This window comes from Bemisia tabaci, chromosome 10, assembly GCF_918797505.1.
Source record: "Bemisia tabaci chromosome 10, PGI_BMITA_v3".
Classification (NCBI taxonomy): Eukaryota; Metazoa; Arthropoda; class Insecta; order Hemiptera; family Aleyrodidae; genus Bemisia; species Bemisia tabaci.
Window position 1 is genome coordinate 24,918,245 of NC_092802.1, and position 13,277 is coordinate 24,931,521.

General features: G+C 42.3%; 1 protein-coding gene across 2 annotated transcripts in view; it reads right to left on the reverse strand.

Annotated features, from left to right (window-relative positions):
• Positions 1-13,277, reverse strand: part of LOC109042300 (puratrophin-1) — a 586,997-nt gene that overhangs the window by 373,611 nt on the left and 200,109 nt on the right. For both annotated transcript variants that reach the window (XM_019058962.2, XM_072304834.1), the window contains exon 2: positions 2,104-2,449. In XM_019058962.2, coding sequence (XP_018914507.2) covers positions 2,104-2,347 — 244 coding nt within the window. In that variant the 5' untranslated portion in view covers positions 2,348-2,449. The remainder of the gene's footprint in view (positions 1-2,103; positions 2,450-13,277) is intronic.

The following is a 13,277-nucleotide window of genomic DNA, read 5'->3' on the forward strand; positions in this document are numbered from 1 at the left end:
CTTCCACTTTCCATATAGTCACAGCATCGTAAAATTACACCCAATTTAGACGGTGACATGGCCTGCCGTCGAAAGTGAAGCTGTCCCAAAACCGGGGGCTTGATTAAACCCACGCCATGGCGGTGCGCTGCCCTGCTCAGGAACAACAACGTAAGAACATTCGAAAATTGCCAAATCTCTTCCTCAAAATTATTTATTTTCGAGATAAGTTATGCGTATTTTTCCTTGAAATTTTCAGGTGCACTAGAAGAAATTTAGGGCATTTCCTCCGGAAAAAATCAGAGCAAGTAGTGACTAGAGTCCCTTTATACTGAGAGTCAAGACAATGTGAATCCATTTCTGACTGGTTCCCGTATTTTAGGCCCTCACAGTATCACAAACGGGAATAAAGATTACATTTTCACCGATTGCAAAGATTATGATCTGGAATGGACCAGGGAATTACGGGTTCGGCAAGGAACAAACGGAATGACAGAAGGAACGGAGAAAGGAATTTGAGAAAGGGCCGATCAAAGATTACAAAAAACGTTCAATTTCTGTAATCTTTATTCCCGTTTGTGACCCCATGAGGGGGTGTTGTCTTGAATCTCAGTATAAAGGGACTCTAGTAGTGACAAGCTTTCCAGAAAATCCGTGTTTTTTCGGGAGAAATTTGGCAAGGTGTAAATGTTTGTATGCTGTTTATCCCAGGGCAACGCGGCGGGGTCCAGCGCGTAGGTGGCTGTGCCTTCAAACGAAAGTGGAAACCGGGAGACAATTAAGATTTTAACTGGGTCCCGCATCATCGGAACAACAAACACCGCACGCCACGCCTGGCGGAGGGGGCCGCGCTTCTGCCACTCTCGCTGATAAAATCGGCGCGCGAGCGGTGGAAAGCGGTGATTTATCGTTCGATCCGGCACCGGTGGGTGGACACCCCCCGGGAAGGGACTTTCAACGGGGGGCGTGGCCCCCGATGAGATATGATACCCGCGAAAATTACGAGCAGGTGCAAATATGATCTGTCGCGAGATAAAATCGCGAAAACGCTCCGGACTTTTCGCCGAGAAAGCGGATGAAATAGTGCTCGAAAGTTCGATTACCGCTCCTTGATGAGTTCCGTGGTGAGATGCTGATAAGAGCACTCTTGTTCAGTAGTAGCGTTGAACATTTCTGCCGACACCTTATACTTGTGAATTTAATGTGAAAGGATTCATGAGATACAAACTAAATCTGGGAAATGTCACAAGATTCTGCTGCGGGCTGACGTTTGAAATTGATATACAACCCTATAGAAAAAGAGGGCCAAGAGAGTATGGAGCGATCCTATTGGTTGAAATGGGTGCGAAACAGACGAAGGGCATAAGTGATGGACTAACTATAAGGTCTTTCATGGATTGCCGTTAGTTAGTCTATTGCACCTCCTTTGTCCAATAGGAACCACCCGCTTCGCAATAGAATCGCTATTAGTCTGTGCAACAGGTCGTTCATTCCGTCTTGGGGAAATTCGCCTACTTTCCTACTCTTTCGTTCAAGTCTCCGACGTCGTTTACGACAGTCATTCAAAATTATTGATTCGAAAGACCAAAAGGAATTTCGAAACATCCAAAGCTGTAGCGATAACACCTCACGGTACCTTTTAAACACTTTGATGCGGTCAACATACCATCCGCGATGTTCCTTTTGCGAAATGTCAATCAGATAGGTCTACTGATTGAGAACACTAACCGCGAAATCTGTAGTTTGCCCTTTTGAGAAAAGCCATTTTCGCTTTTTTCGCGCAATACGGGTCAGGCTTGATAAGTCTGGAAGTAAGGTCAGTTTGGTCGAGCTCTGTATGAATTTCCTACTTTCCTGACATCTTTCGTTCAAGTCTCCAACTCGTCTACGACGTCTATTCGTGGCTTATAGAACAACTAAGTGGTTCTATATGACACTCACTTATCGGGTCCATGCACGATGTTTTCTTCGTCGGTGAACTATACGTAAAATGCTATTATTTTAAGTTGCCTTCACTACTATTAGTGGTGTTCCATATGAACCACAAATTGGTTTATAAGCCATAGCTTTTTCTCAGTATGGTTTGATTACTGCCCAAATTTGAATATAAACCCGTGTACTCACCGGTTTGCCCGTGGTCGGGCTCATTGTCGTCGCTGTCGATGTGGGGTATGGAGTCGTCCTCGTCGAAGCAGGGCCCGGTCTGCATGGCCGAGTCCCTTTTCTGGATCCGCGGGTGGCCGTGTCGGAAGTCCGGCTCGTCCCTGTCGAAGCCCTCGTCGGCGACCCGCTCGAAGGCCAGCTCCACCGAGACGACGAGCTCCCGGAGGAGGGACGGCAGGGTCCGCAGCTCGTCCTGGCCCTCCATCGCAGCGCGCCCTCGCCCCGGCCCCGGGCCACTCGCGCGCGCCAGCCCAGGCAGCTTCACCCTAGCGAGGGCCGCATCCACGTCGCGATCCCGACGCCGCTCCTGCGCACAGAAATAAACATTTTGTCAGAGGAAATGCATGGAAAAGAAGAACAATATAATGGATACAGAGGACAATATACACACAGATGAGAAAATTCAACACAGAAATGCATCGTGTGAACGAACAACAGCCCACCAACTCGGAAAATGAAAATCATCAAGACACACACAAAACTGACAGTAACATGAAGAAAATCCGTGCCATTTACCAAGGAAAGATTTGTGTTGCCAAATTATCACAAGCACTTAGTACATTTTAAAGGACCAAGTTGGAAAACTGATGCGTGATCCCAAATGATTTTCTTGGTAAAATAGACCATTTTCTGATGAACATTAGGCATATTTCGTGCACCGAGACAATGACTCCGCTGGCCCTCCTAGCGACAGGTGGAAGATTATTGAACTTTCGGGCGAGTCAACAGATCCTTACTGGGACACTTGGGAGCATCAGTCATACTGCCTATATTTCGGGTGTTGACCGACCTACGTGGTCGATGATGAGCTCCGGGTGTGAGGTGACGTATGAGCCAAACAAGTTTCCACGAACTTCGTCCAATTTTTCGACTTGTTTGCAATAACGAAACTGCCTACAGCGTTGCCTGAAACATCAACCATGTAGATAAGTCAACAGTTTTTAGGTATGCTGACCTGTCCCGTCTTGGTAAGCTTACCACTAATTGGCCGAGATACGAGTGAGATGGTTCTTGGTCTTCTGTTCTCGAGTCCCGAGTTCGTGTGGATGTGTTTTCGATCTCACTGAATTTTGTGTGGTTCCACGTGGCAAGTTAAAACTCGTGTCTTGTTACTTTTTTAAAAGATGTCTTCAATTTTGAAAAACTAGGCGGTACTGGGGGCCGATTATTGCAGAATTAATAGACAAAGCGCGATAGAAAGAAGATATATGGAGTATGGAGAAGAGGGACCCTGGGATCCTACTGGTTGAAATGATTGATTCCTTTAGACTAAGGGTGAAAATGATGGACATACGGTCTCTCGTGAGGTGCCGTTAGTTAGTTATTGTGTGTGCTGTTTATTGATCCTTTTCCATGGTTTAAATGCACATCAATCGATATATCGCAAGCCACGCCGCTGGGTGGCACGTCAAAAAGACTGGCGATTCCTCGACGAAAAGAAGCTCATAGGGCAAATTCTCACGTGATAAAAGGCGGGTCAATGCGGGCTCATCTGTGGCAAGATGCCTCAGGACCATAATTCGGCGAGACAATGGCATCGAATCGCAACGTGACGTGCAACAACAGACTCATCTAGACGTATTTATGCTAAAAGGAACTAAGTGCATGGGGTTGGCGCGGAGGATAGTTCCTTTTAGCATTTATGCGTTCATCTCATCGGAAACGGCTCATCCTCATTCTGATAACTCAGTCACCTACATCCATTCGCCCATCCATCGGCCGATGCTCGATGCCCATTGGACGTCTTCAAATCAAAAGGAACTTCATTCATTTCGACATGAGCCCCTCAGATCGTTAAGAATACACACATGCCATGGCTCATGTAACAATGGATATATAATCCTTTATTATAAAAATGCGTCCCATTGTTCCGACCACGACCGCGGATTGACGATTTGGCGTTGCGTCGGATCCCAACATTGCTGCCAGAATGTGCAGAAAAATACGAACACTGGAAAAAAAAACATTGGATCTAGAGTCCCGACTCTTAAAAACATCGACAAGAAAAATACTCTTGATTCAATCAGATTTAAGGAAATCCGCTCAAATTAAGAGGCTTGGCTCTTGATTTAAGCTTAAATCTGATTAAATCAAGAGTATTTTTCTTGTCAGTGTTTTTAAGATTCTGGACTCTAGATCCAATGTGTTTTTTTCCAGTGCACATTTCCCCATTCAAACCCATGTAAAATATCTGTATTTTATCGCACAATCTGGCAACCTTGATTCCTAGCGCCTGCGCCTCCAGCCACGTCTTGTTACTACTGCCTTGCTCAGGAAAAGCGACTGTATGTACATTACAGCGTTGCCAGGTGTATTGTGAGAAAATACGGATTTCTAGACAAAAGTGTTGATTTTCCCCCTGAATTTATTGGTGAATTTTATTCACGATTTAATCGGAAAGGTCGAAAAATTTTGATGGAAAATATTCATGACTTTCCGTAGAAATGAATATTGCACCGAGGAAAATCTGGCGACATTCGAGTTCTCATAAGGCGTTCTACGGCAGACAGGTTCTGCTATGTTTGCGAGTCAGGTCAACTGTTCAGTTGCTGTACAGCATAAAGAGCTAATCGAATGAAGGGGTCATCTTGCGTCTAATATTGGTCTTTGTTCATGAGACGGCGCCAATATGTGCTTCTTGCTCAGGATGCTTTCACCATGAGTAATAAAAAAACCGGTGACCCGGGTTCTATGAATCGGCAAGACAAGAGATAAAATGATTAAAAAAATTGTAGAAATTGAAATCTGAGGACTCTGCTAGCGATGCAATAGAAACAGAATGAAAAGCGAAGAAATTTTCACTCTTCTTGATCTGCTAGCACCACGTTCAAATTTTTACTGAGATTTTCTGCCACCATCCGAAACGATTCAAATGTTCGCAATATATACTTTCCAATACGAGAAGTACGGATTATTAACTGTTTCTCTTGGTGCAGAAATCATAAACCGTTTCTATTGATCCTTACCCATCATCACATCATCTTAATGACAAACACTACACGTTAGCCAAACAATGCAGAATCGAGAGATAGAGACTGTGCAAATAAGCAGCCTCATGCAACTCACTCAACACGAGTAAACATTGCGATACAACTAAATAAACTCCCAGGAGCTCAAATTGCATAACCACTGATTTGAAGGAAAAATTAGTTTCCCGTCCCCACACTGTCTCATTTGAATTGACCTGCCGTTCGGTGCCAGCCAATTGGTACCATTATATTCTTCAGTAGCAACCGCTTTTCCGCTTTTGTTAACTTGAAAGAAATAATAGTGTACATTTTCGGACAGTTATCCACTATCTTTAGTATCAACCTTAATACTACATTTTTACAGTTTGCCACTATCATTAATTTCAAACCTTAAAAAGTATAATCTGACATCATTACTACAGCTATCTCCATCTTGACAGCTTTGAAACGCCTTTTGCGACTGAAAAATTCCCTGATTTTCTTAAATGTTCTTCGTTTCTGGTATTCCAGGCCCCAGAAGGAAAAAAAGGAGAAAACACAGGAAACAATAGTAAAATAAAAAAAAAAAAAAAAAAAAAAAAAAAAACCGGAGACGTTCCGACTCAAAACTGAATCATTTTCAGTTGGAAAAAAGTAAAAATTAAAAAAATATCGATGAAAAATTGTTTTCTCTCGGGAGAGAAAACTATTCTTTCTCAAGAGAAAACTATACTCTCGAGAGAGAAAACTATGCTTTCCATGGAAGAAGACTTCTCTCCCCGAAGAGAAGACTTATGTCTCGTTCCTTCATCGATATTTTTTACTTTTTAATTTATTTTCCGACTGAAAATGACTCAGTTTTGGGTCAAAACTTTTCGGGTTTTTTGTTGTTATATTTTAGCCTTGTTTCCCGATTTCTCCCTTTGTTTGTCTCCTGTTGCCATTGTCTCGGGCTGCTTCGTAGACATTCGTATCTACGTATTCCAGGTCCTAGACTCCAGATAATAAACAAGTTCGATCCTTGATATCAGAACTACACTGGAAAAAAAACACATTGCATCTAGAGTTCAGACTCTTAAAAACATCAACAAGAAAAAATACTCTTGATTCAATCAGATTTAAGCTTAAATCAAGAACCAAGCCTCTTAATTTGAGCGGATTTCCTTTTGATTTAAGCTTAAATCTGATTGAATCAAGAGTCCTTTTTCTAGTCTATGTTTTCAAGAGTCTGGACTCTAGATCCAATTTGTTTTTTTTTTTCCAGTGTTGAAATACGCACTGATGCTTCACTTAAAAAGAAAATTCGGCGTTTTTACCGAGGTCCCTTGGTACCTTTACCATCTCACTTTTTTACCAATTATTAGTAATTTTACCAAGACAGACTGGTAAGCTTACCTTAAAAACCGGTATTTTTACTGTATTTTTCAGGTAAGAATACAACTTTTATTGGTAATCAATTCCCGGTAACTTTGCCATTTTATCTCGGTAATTCTACCGCAGTCGATACAAAATATTGGCGTTTTTACATAAGGTCCAGTAAAATTACCGAGAAAGTTCATCATTTACCGATTTCTCGGTACATTACCAATTCCATTAAGGTAATTTTACCATGAAAAAACTGGGATCAAATAGAACCCTGAATTCTTGGTAATTTTACCCTTTTCTTAGTGAATACACCGAGATTTTTTTTCAGTGCTGAAGTCGCTCAGAGACTCTCGCTCAAATCCAAGCTTTTGAAAGTCGTATTTCTTTCAAACTAAAAAGCACTCGTGCCGCCCGAAGGCCTGGACTGGGATTTGTCTCATTATCTTTCTAGTTGGTTTTTAATGGCTTCGTCTAGGGTACTGTAGGTGTTGCGTCCTGGTTTAGCCGTGTAAAAAGCCGAGATTTCCCACATAAGAGGCGGACTGATTTTTACGGCCGTTCGCACCTTTCGCCTCACACCTTGGTCGTGGGTGGGTTCGTCGGCTAGAGCCAAGCGTAGGAATGGTATCCGTGTATCCCATTTCCATTTCCCGATCCAGGGCCCAGCGTTTCCACTTAGACGGAAACGAAACATACGCTCGTTGCCGGCTTAGACACGAATAGAAAGCTCTACATCCTATGCGAAAGACCAGAGACAGGATAAGAAGTAACCTCCTAATATACATGTCCCTCGATTGAAACTTTGCGCAAAACACATTGGACGTATTCGAAATGTCCAAAATTTGTCGTTTGTCGGACGAAGGCACGTAACTCAATTCCGATGTTGCTAAATTGACCCAAACAGTTATTTTTTACATGAATGTACACTGAAAAAGAAAGAAAAAAAAAAAGCTGTTGCATTTAAAGAAAAAATTATAACGAGGGATTTAGAGATTTGCAAAATTGAAAAGCGTTTTTTCCTAGCTTCAACAGCGATGTCTGATCTCATCTTTTTTACGGAACTAATAAATGAGGGACTTGGAGGACAAGACGCATAAGTGTAGTTTTTGCTATTACGAGAAATACGTGTTTGAAGTTTCAAAATTACATGGATACTTATGGGAAAAGAAAATTCAAACTGACTTTTTGATGCTTAAAAATCGCAATTTGGAAGCAAATTTTTCACAGAAAATTCCTGAAGACTAGTTTTACTTAAAATCATTGATATCTCAATTTTCTCAAAATTTGCACTTATGCGCCTTGTCCTCCGAACCCCTCAATTTACCTTGAGATTTTCAAAATAGAGAATAAAGGCTTTGGAAAAATCGGAAGTCAATTTTTCACAACTTTTCTGGGGAATTCCCATAAGATCATAAGAAGTTGGGAAACATCCGAAAACTCATTGGGCGTTTGGCACGACAGTGTAAGATATCGCTCTGGCCGTTCACCCTCTGGCCGCCCGTAAAATTTGAGCCGGTCCACAGGAGAACTTCACCTTTAGGACGAAAATTCTGACTGGTAAATTTATCCTCTTCAATTTTTATTTTCATCCCCCCCTCCTCCGGCGGAGGGGAGGGATGGCAGAGAGGAGTAATTTATCTTCCTCTTCCTTTTATGAGCGATGAACTTGAGGTAGGCTGGTGGGCGCGATAAGACGAAATTCACCGATATTTAATACTCGTGACTTGAATTTTTCATCGCCTGGCAATAAATAATCTTCCCAGGTTGAATGACCCGTGATTACGATTGCCTTGCTGAAAAAAACCCGCATAATTCTCGGAATATCGTGTGATGACGGAGATGGGTGATATAACGGTCCAAAGAAAGTGACGATATTGTAAGTCTCCGTTCACGTTTTATTTTCCGTAAGTAGAACTAACGGATAGTTTTTATTGAAATTTTCTGTAAATTTATTGTACATACATACAGTCACTTTTGTCTATTTAGCCTGTAAGTGCAGCTTCCACGGCCTGAGCTTTTTTTCAGTGGAAAATAAGTTTAAAACTTATAGATGTAACGAAAAACAGTAGAAAAACAAGGGGGCGAAACAGGAAACAAGGCTAAAATACACAATTAATAAAAACCGAGACGATCCGACTCAAAACTGAGTCAATTTCAGTCGGAAATACAATAAAAATTTTAAAAAACGACGAAAAAACCTTTTGTCATCATTTTTCTCAGACCGCGGCCACCACCATGTAGGGCTCAGGTTTTCATCTTTTTTTTAAAAATTTTTATTGTACTTCCAACTGAAAATGACAGTTTTAAGTCGAAACGTTTCGATTTTTAATAATTGTGTATTTTAGCCTCACTGGAAAAAAAACACATTGGATTTAGAGTCCAGACTCTTGAAAACATTGACAAGAAAAAATACTCTGGATCGAATCAGACTTAAGCTGAAATCAAGAACCAATTCTCTTAATTTGAGCGGATTTCCTTTTGATTTAAGCTTAAATCTGATTGAATCAAGAGTCCAGTTTCTTGTCGATGTTTTCAAGAGTCTGGACTCTAGATCCAATGTGGTTTTTTTTTCCAGTGCTTGTTTGACGTCCCCCCCCCCCCCTTGTTTTTCTACTGTTATCATTGTCTCGAGCTCTTCTCAAAATTTGGTATCTGCAACGGAAAACGTGCAGTTGAAGGTCGCACACGTTGATAAGAGCGTCTGACGTGGGCTGGGATAATTTCTTAATCTTGAGGGATCGGGGCCGGAGCGGCAGTGTCCAGCGTTTGGCGGGCGGGCGCCGCTGCCCACTCGGCGAGCGCACTCATTTACGACACGAGTCACTCACGGTGTCACGGTTACGTCAGCCAGTCATCGAGGCCCCCTGCGTTGCATCCAACACCCAGATCCTACCCCGAGATACCCACAATGGACTGCATGGGTTCGTACTCAAGTGCAGCGACGTTCAATCGGGACTAGAAGTTTGGGAATTAGGTTCAGCCGGCCGATTTTTGAAATTGATAGACAAACACGAAGAAAAAAAACTTCGGGCATGGGACCCAGTGTTCAAAACTCGCAGGCGCCAAAGCGCCAAATGCGCCTAAAAAATCGGCCATGGCGCCTAAAAAATGATGGCTCTGCGCCAACATGCCCCCTAAAGATTGCCCTCTAAAAATCTGAAGTTTCATATTAGGTGATTATTCGAAATTTTCAGCACCACAAGTGAAAGCTTCTTCTATTCTTCATGATTTCATCATTTGTGCTTCTGTCTTCCTGGGTCACAGCTACTTACAAGTTCTATTACGAAAACATCTTCCGTCTAACTTTTCACTAAATGCGCCGTAATATATAGGCAAAAAGTCAATTTTGCCCCTAAAAAATCTTCAATGGCGCATAAAAATCGGGCTCGATGCGCCACATGGCTCCTAAAACTCAAAGGTGAGTTTCGAACATTGATGAGGCCCGAAGTTGAGTTCATATGGATCTCTAATGTTTTCGGACCACGCATCCAAAAACTTGAAGTCCAGCTGCCGCAGTTCGGGTCACACATCTGAAGTACTTAGGTACATACCGAAGGGTTCGGGCTATCTGAAGTACATAGGTGCATACCGAAGGGTTCGGGTCACACATCTGAAGTACTATGGTACACACCGAAGTACGTCAGGTGTCTGACCCGAACTTCGGCAGCTCGACCTCAAGTTTTCGGATGCGTGATCAGAAAACTTCAGAGATCCATATGACCTCAACTTCGGGTCCCATGCGCGAAGTTTTTTTCTCCGTGCACCATTCAAAAAATGGGCAATAATCCATTTTTCCGTTTAAATGCATTTGCCAGCCTCATAAGGAGCAGTACTTGAACATATCTCCAAAAAGTTGCCTATAAATTCGAAAAAGGAGAAATTACTCAAAGTGAGCTTCAACTGAAACCTCTTACGTCTCTCTGTTTCAATATCAACCTGGTGTGTTCATGCTTTATTCGTGTAAATATAGCTTTCAGCGTAGTAATGACAGAGAAATACAAATAACCTCAACCTTCTCGGCGAGGATGAGGGGGCGGGGGTGAGAATACGGGGGAAACATAAAAAGCGGAAGCAAATGGTTTCGACTTGGAACGGTGGCAAAACGAAGGGGACTTCCAGACACGCGGTGACGGGTCGCAAGCGTTTCGCACGTAAATGAGTTTATCACCGCACGCAGGAGTCTCAGCTACGAAAATAGCTCAGGAATGCGCCATCGACGCATTGGTGCCATTTTCGGGATTTGAAAGTAGAAAAATCATTAGGCAAAAGAAACAAATCTCTTATTACGGGCTGGTTCTTCAATTTGATAGACAAAGCTATAGACAAAGAAGACATTAAGGAGCCTGGAGTGATTCTATTGGTTGAAATGGGTGGTTCCTATAAACTAAGCACTGGAAAAAAAACACATCGGATCTAGAGTCCAGACTCTTAAAAACATCGACAAGAAAAAATACTCTTGATTCAATCAGAATCTAGCTTAAATTAAGAACCAAGCCTCTTAATTCAAGCGGATTTCGTTTTGATTCAAGCAAAACTCCGATTGAATCAAGAGTATTTTTTCTTGTCAATATTTTCAAGAGTCTGGACTCTAGATCCAATGTGTTTTTTTTCAGTGTAAGGGAGGAAATGACTAACTAACTATTGAGTCCCCAGTGGGTTGCCATTGGTTAGTATATTACCTACTTTCTTTGTCTATTGCAACCACCCGCTGCCACGAATAGGATCCTTCCATTGCCCTTTTGTCTCCTTTGCCTATAGCTTTGTCTATCAATTTCATTAATTGGCCCGAAGGTCCCGTAAAGTTTATAAATTGCTCTTAACTTCCCGCTCAAAAATAGGAGAGAAGAAGCAAAGCAACAGATTTGATATAAAGATTTAATTAAAATTTTCAGCGGTGTCAAGGTGGTTCTGTAGAACGCATTGGCGGATCCAGTAATTTGGCAACACCGGATTTCCTCCATTTAAACCTATGGAAATGTATCGATTCTTCGGGGGGCCAAGTGCTCCGACAAGAATCGATTATTCAGCATAGGTTTAAATGGAGGATATCCGGTGTTGCCAAATTGCTGGATTCGCCTCTGGTATAGAACGGTCCGATAGTCGACTCTATCAGTTGATATTTTGGTATATTTACTCGACAATTTTTGACCAAGAAATATATTGAGATAACCTGGAAGGTGCGTCCCAAGTGGACATTGCAAATCAAAAGAAAAAACAATTTGACGAAGAGACTTCATGCACATGACAAATGGATGACAAAATTCCACCCTTTTTTAATCTTAGACCTTGACAAGGCCATCACTTGTCGTCTTCGTTTCGTTTAACAGGATTCAAGACGTGATTCGATCATTTCCCTAGGCTGTGTACATGTACAAGTTGATTTTAGAAAGGAAAACATCCACTTTCGAAAGAGCCCGAAAACACTAGAATTTGTGACCGGTTCTGGGCTCATCTTCAAAACTCATCGCCGTCTTTTTTAAGAAACGAGTCGCTCATGATATAAAGTAATTTCCACCCGCGCAGTGAGTCCGGAGGTGGCAACAAGCTGAATAGGACCGCGGTTCACCAACTAAATTTGGAAGCCGCGCCGGTTTGTTTGTGAGGAAGAGTCCCCGGTCCCCTGACACAGCTGTGTTGTGACGACTGCCAGATGCTGAACTGAAAGCGCCCCCCCCCCCCCCCCCTTTGCGTTAAGACACAGTTGCCGCGGATGCGTAGGAAATTCGAACAACCCTCTTATCTCCCTTTTAATTTATTTTTGATAGGTTCAAGTGAGTTTGATAGAAATAAAAATGCAGTTTCGGTTCTAATTGGTCGAATCTCGGAATAATTACTTTAAAGAAAAAGGCCCGACAACCGTTGCCAAATGGTTTCAAAATACGCTCCATTGACTGTATACTCGATACTGATATCGAAACTGCACTCGAATGCGATATTATCTCTCTAAGAAAACCGCGCCTTTATTACGTTGAATTTCTTTGTTAAAATTGGTAAGTGAGTGCTTTAGTCTCCCGACAACAGATTTGTCATTTCAAAATTGGAGAAAAATGACGAGAAGCTGAAAAAATGGAACCAATTGATGCGATGTATTCGCATGCCGTTCTGACACAAAATATGGCGTCCATCAAATCACCTTCAGCGAAAAGTCGTGTGCAAAAATACTGTGTCGTTTCTTTTACCAAATGTTAGTAAAATTGAAAAAATCTCACAAAATTCATAAAAAGCGGAAGATCATCCGTTATATTTCCTTGTCATGAGATTTGGCAACGTGACCATGACTCTGAACCCGCGGCCGAAGCGCGGGACCACGAAAACATATCCTTAGGGTTAAACGCCTCGTTAAGCGCCCCTCGCGCCGTTGACAGATTTAGCGGGAAACTTGTCCGCGCTCTGACGTGATGACATGTCACATGATTTTGCTGAAAAGTTAAGTTGCTGGCTATTTTCAGTAGATTTCAGAATTAGCATGGATATTACATAAAATGATGAAAACTCAGAATTTGCAGTTTTGGTCAAACATTTAATGTCCGAGCTCTCCAATTGACTCGATCCACTGTGCGCCATTCGCCGAAATTAAGTCGCGCCACGGCAGAAAACACCATGCACTGAGCACTAAAACTGCCGGAAAAATAAATAAACAAGAGGCTATTGGATACCACGAACACGCCCGTGGTAAGGATGTTGCGTTCAAATGAAAGGTATACTATACGCCCCGCCCCCTCCCCTTTCATAATGCCGCTTCACTCAGACTGAACACATGAACCAAAATGAACCCATAATAGGACGTATTCAATCTAGAAGAAACTATGTGCATAGGGGTTG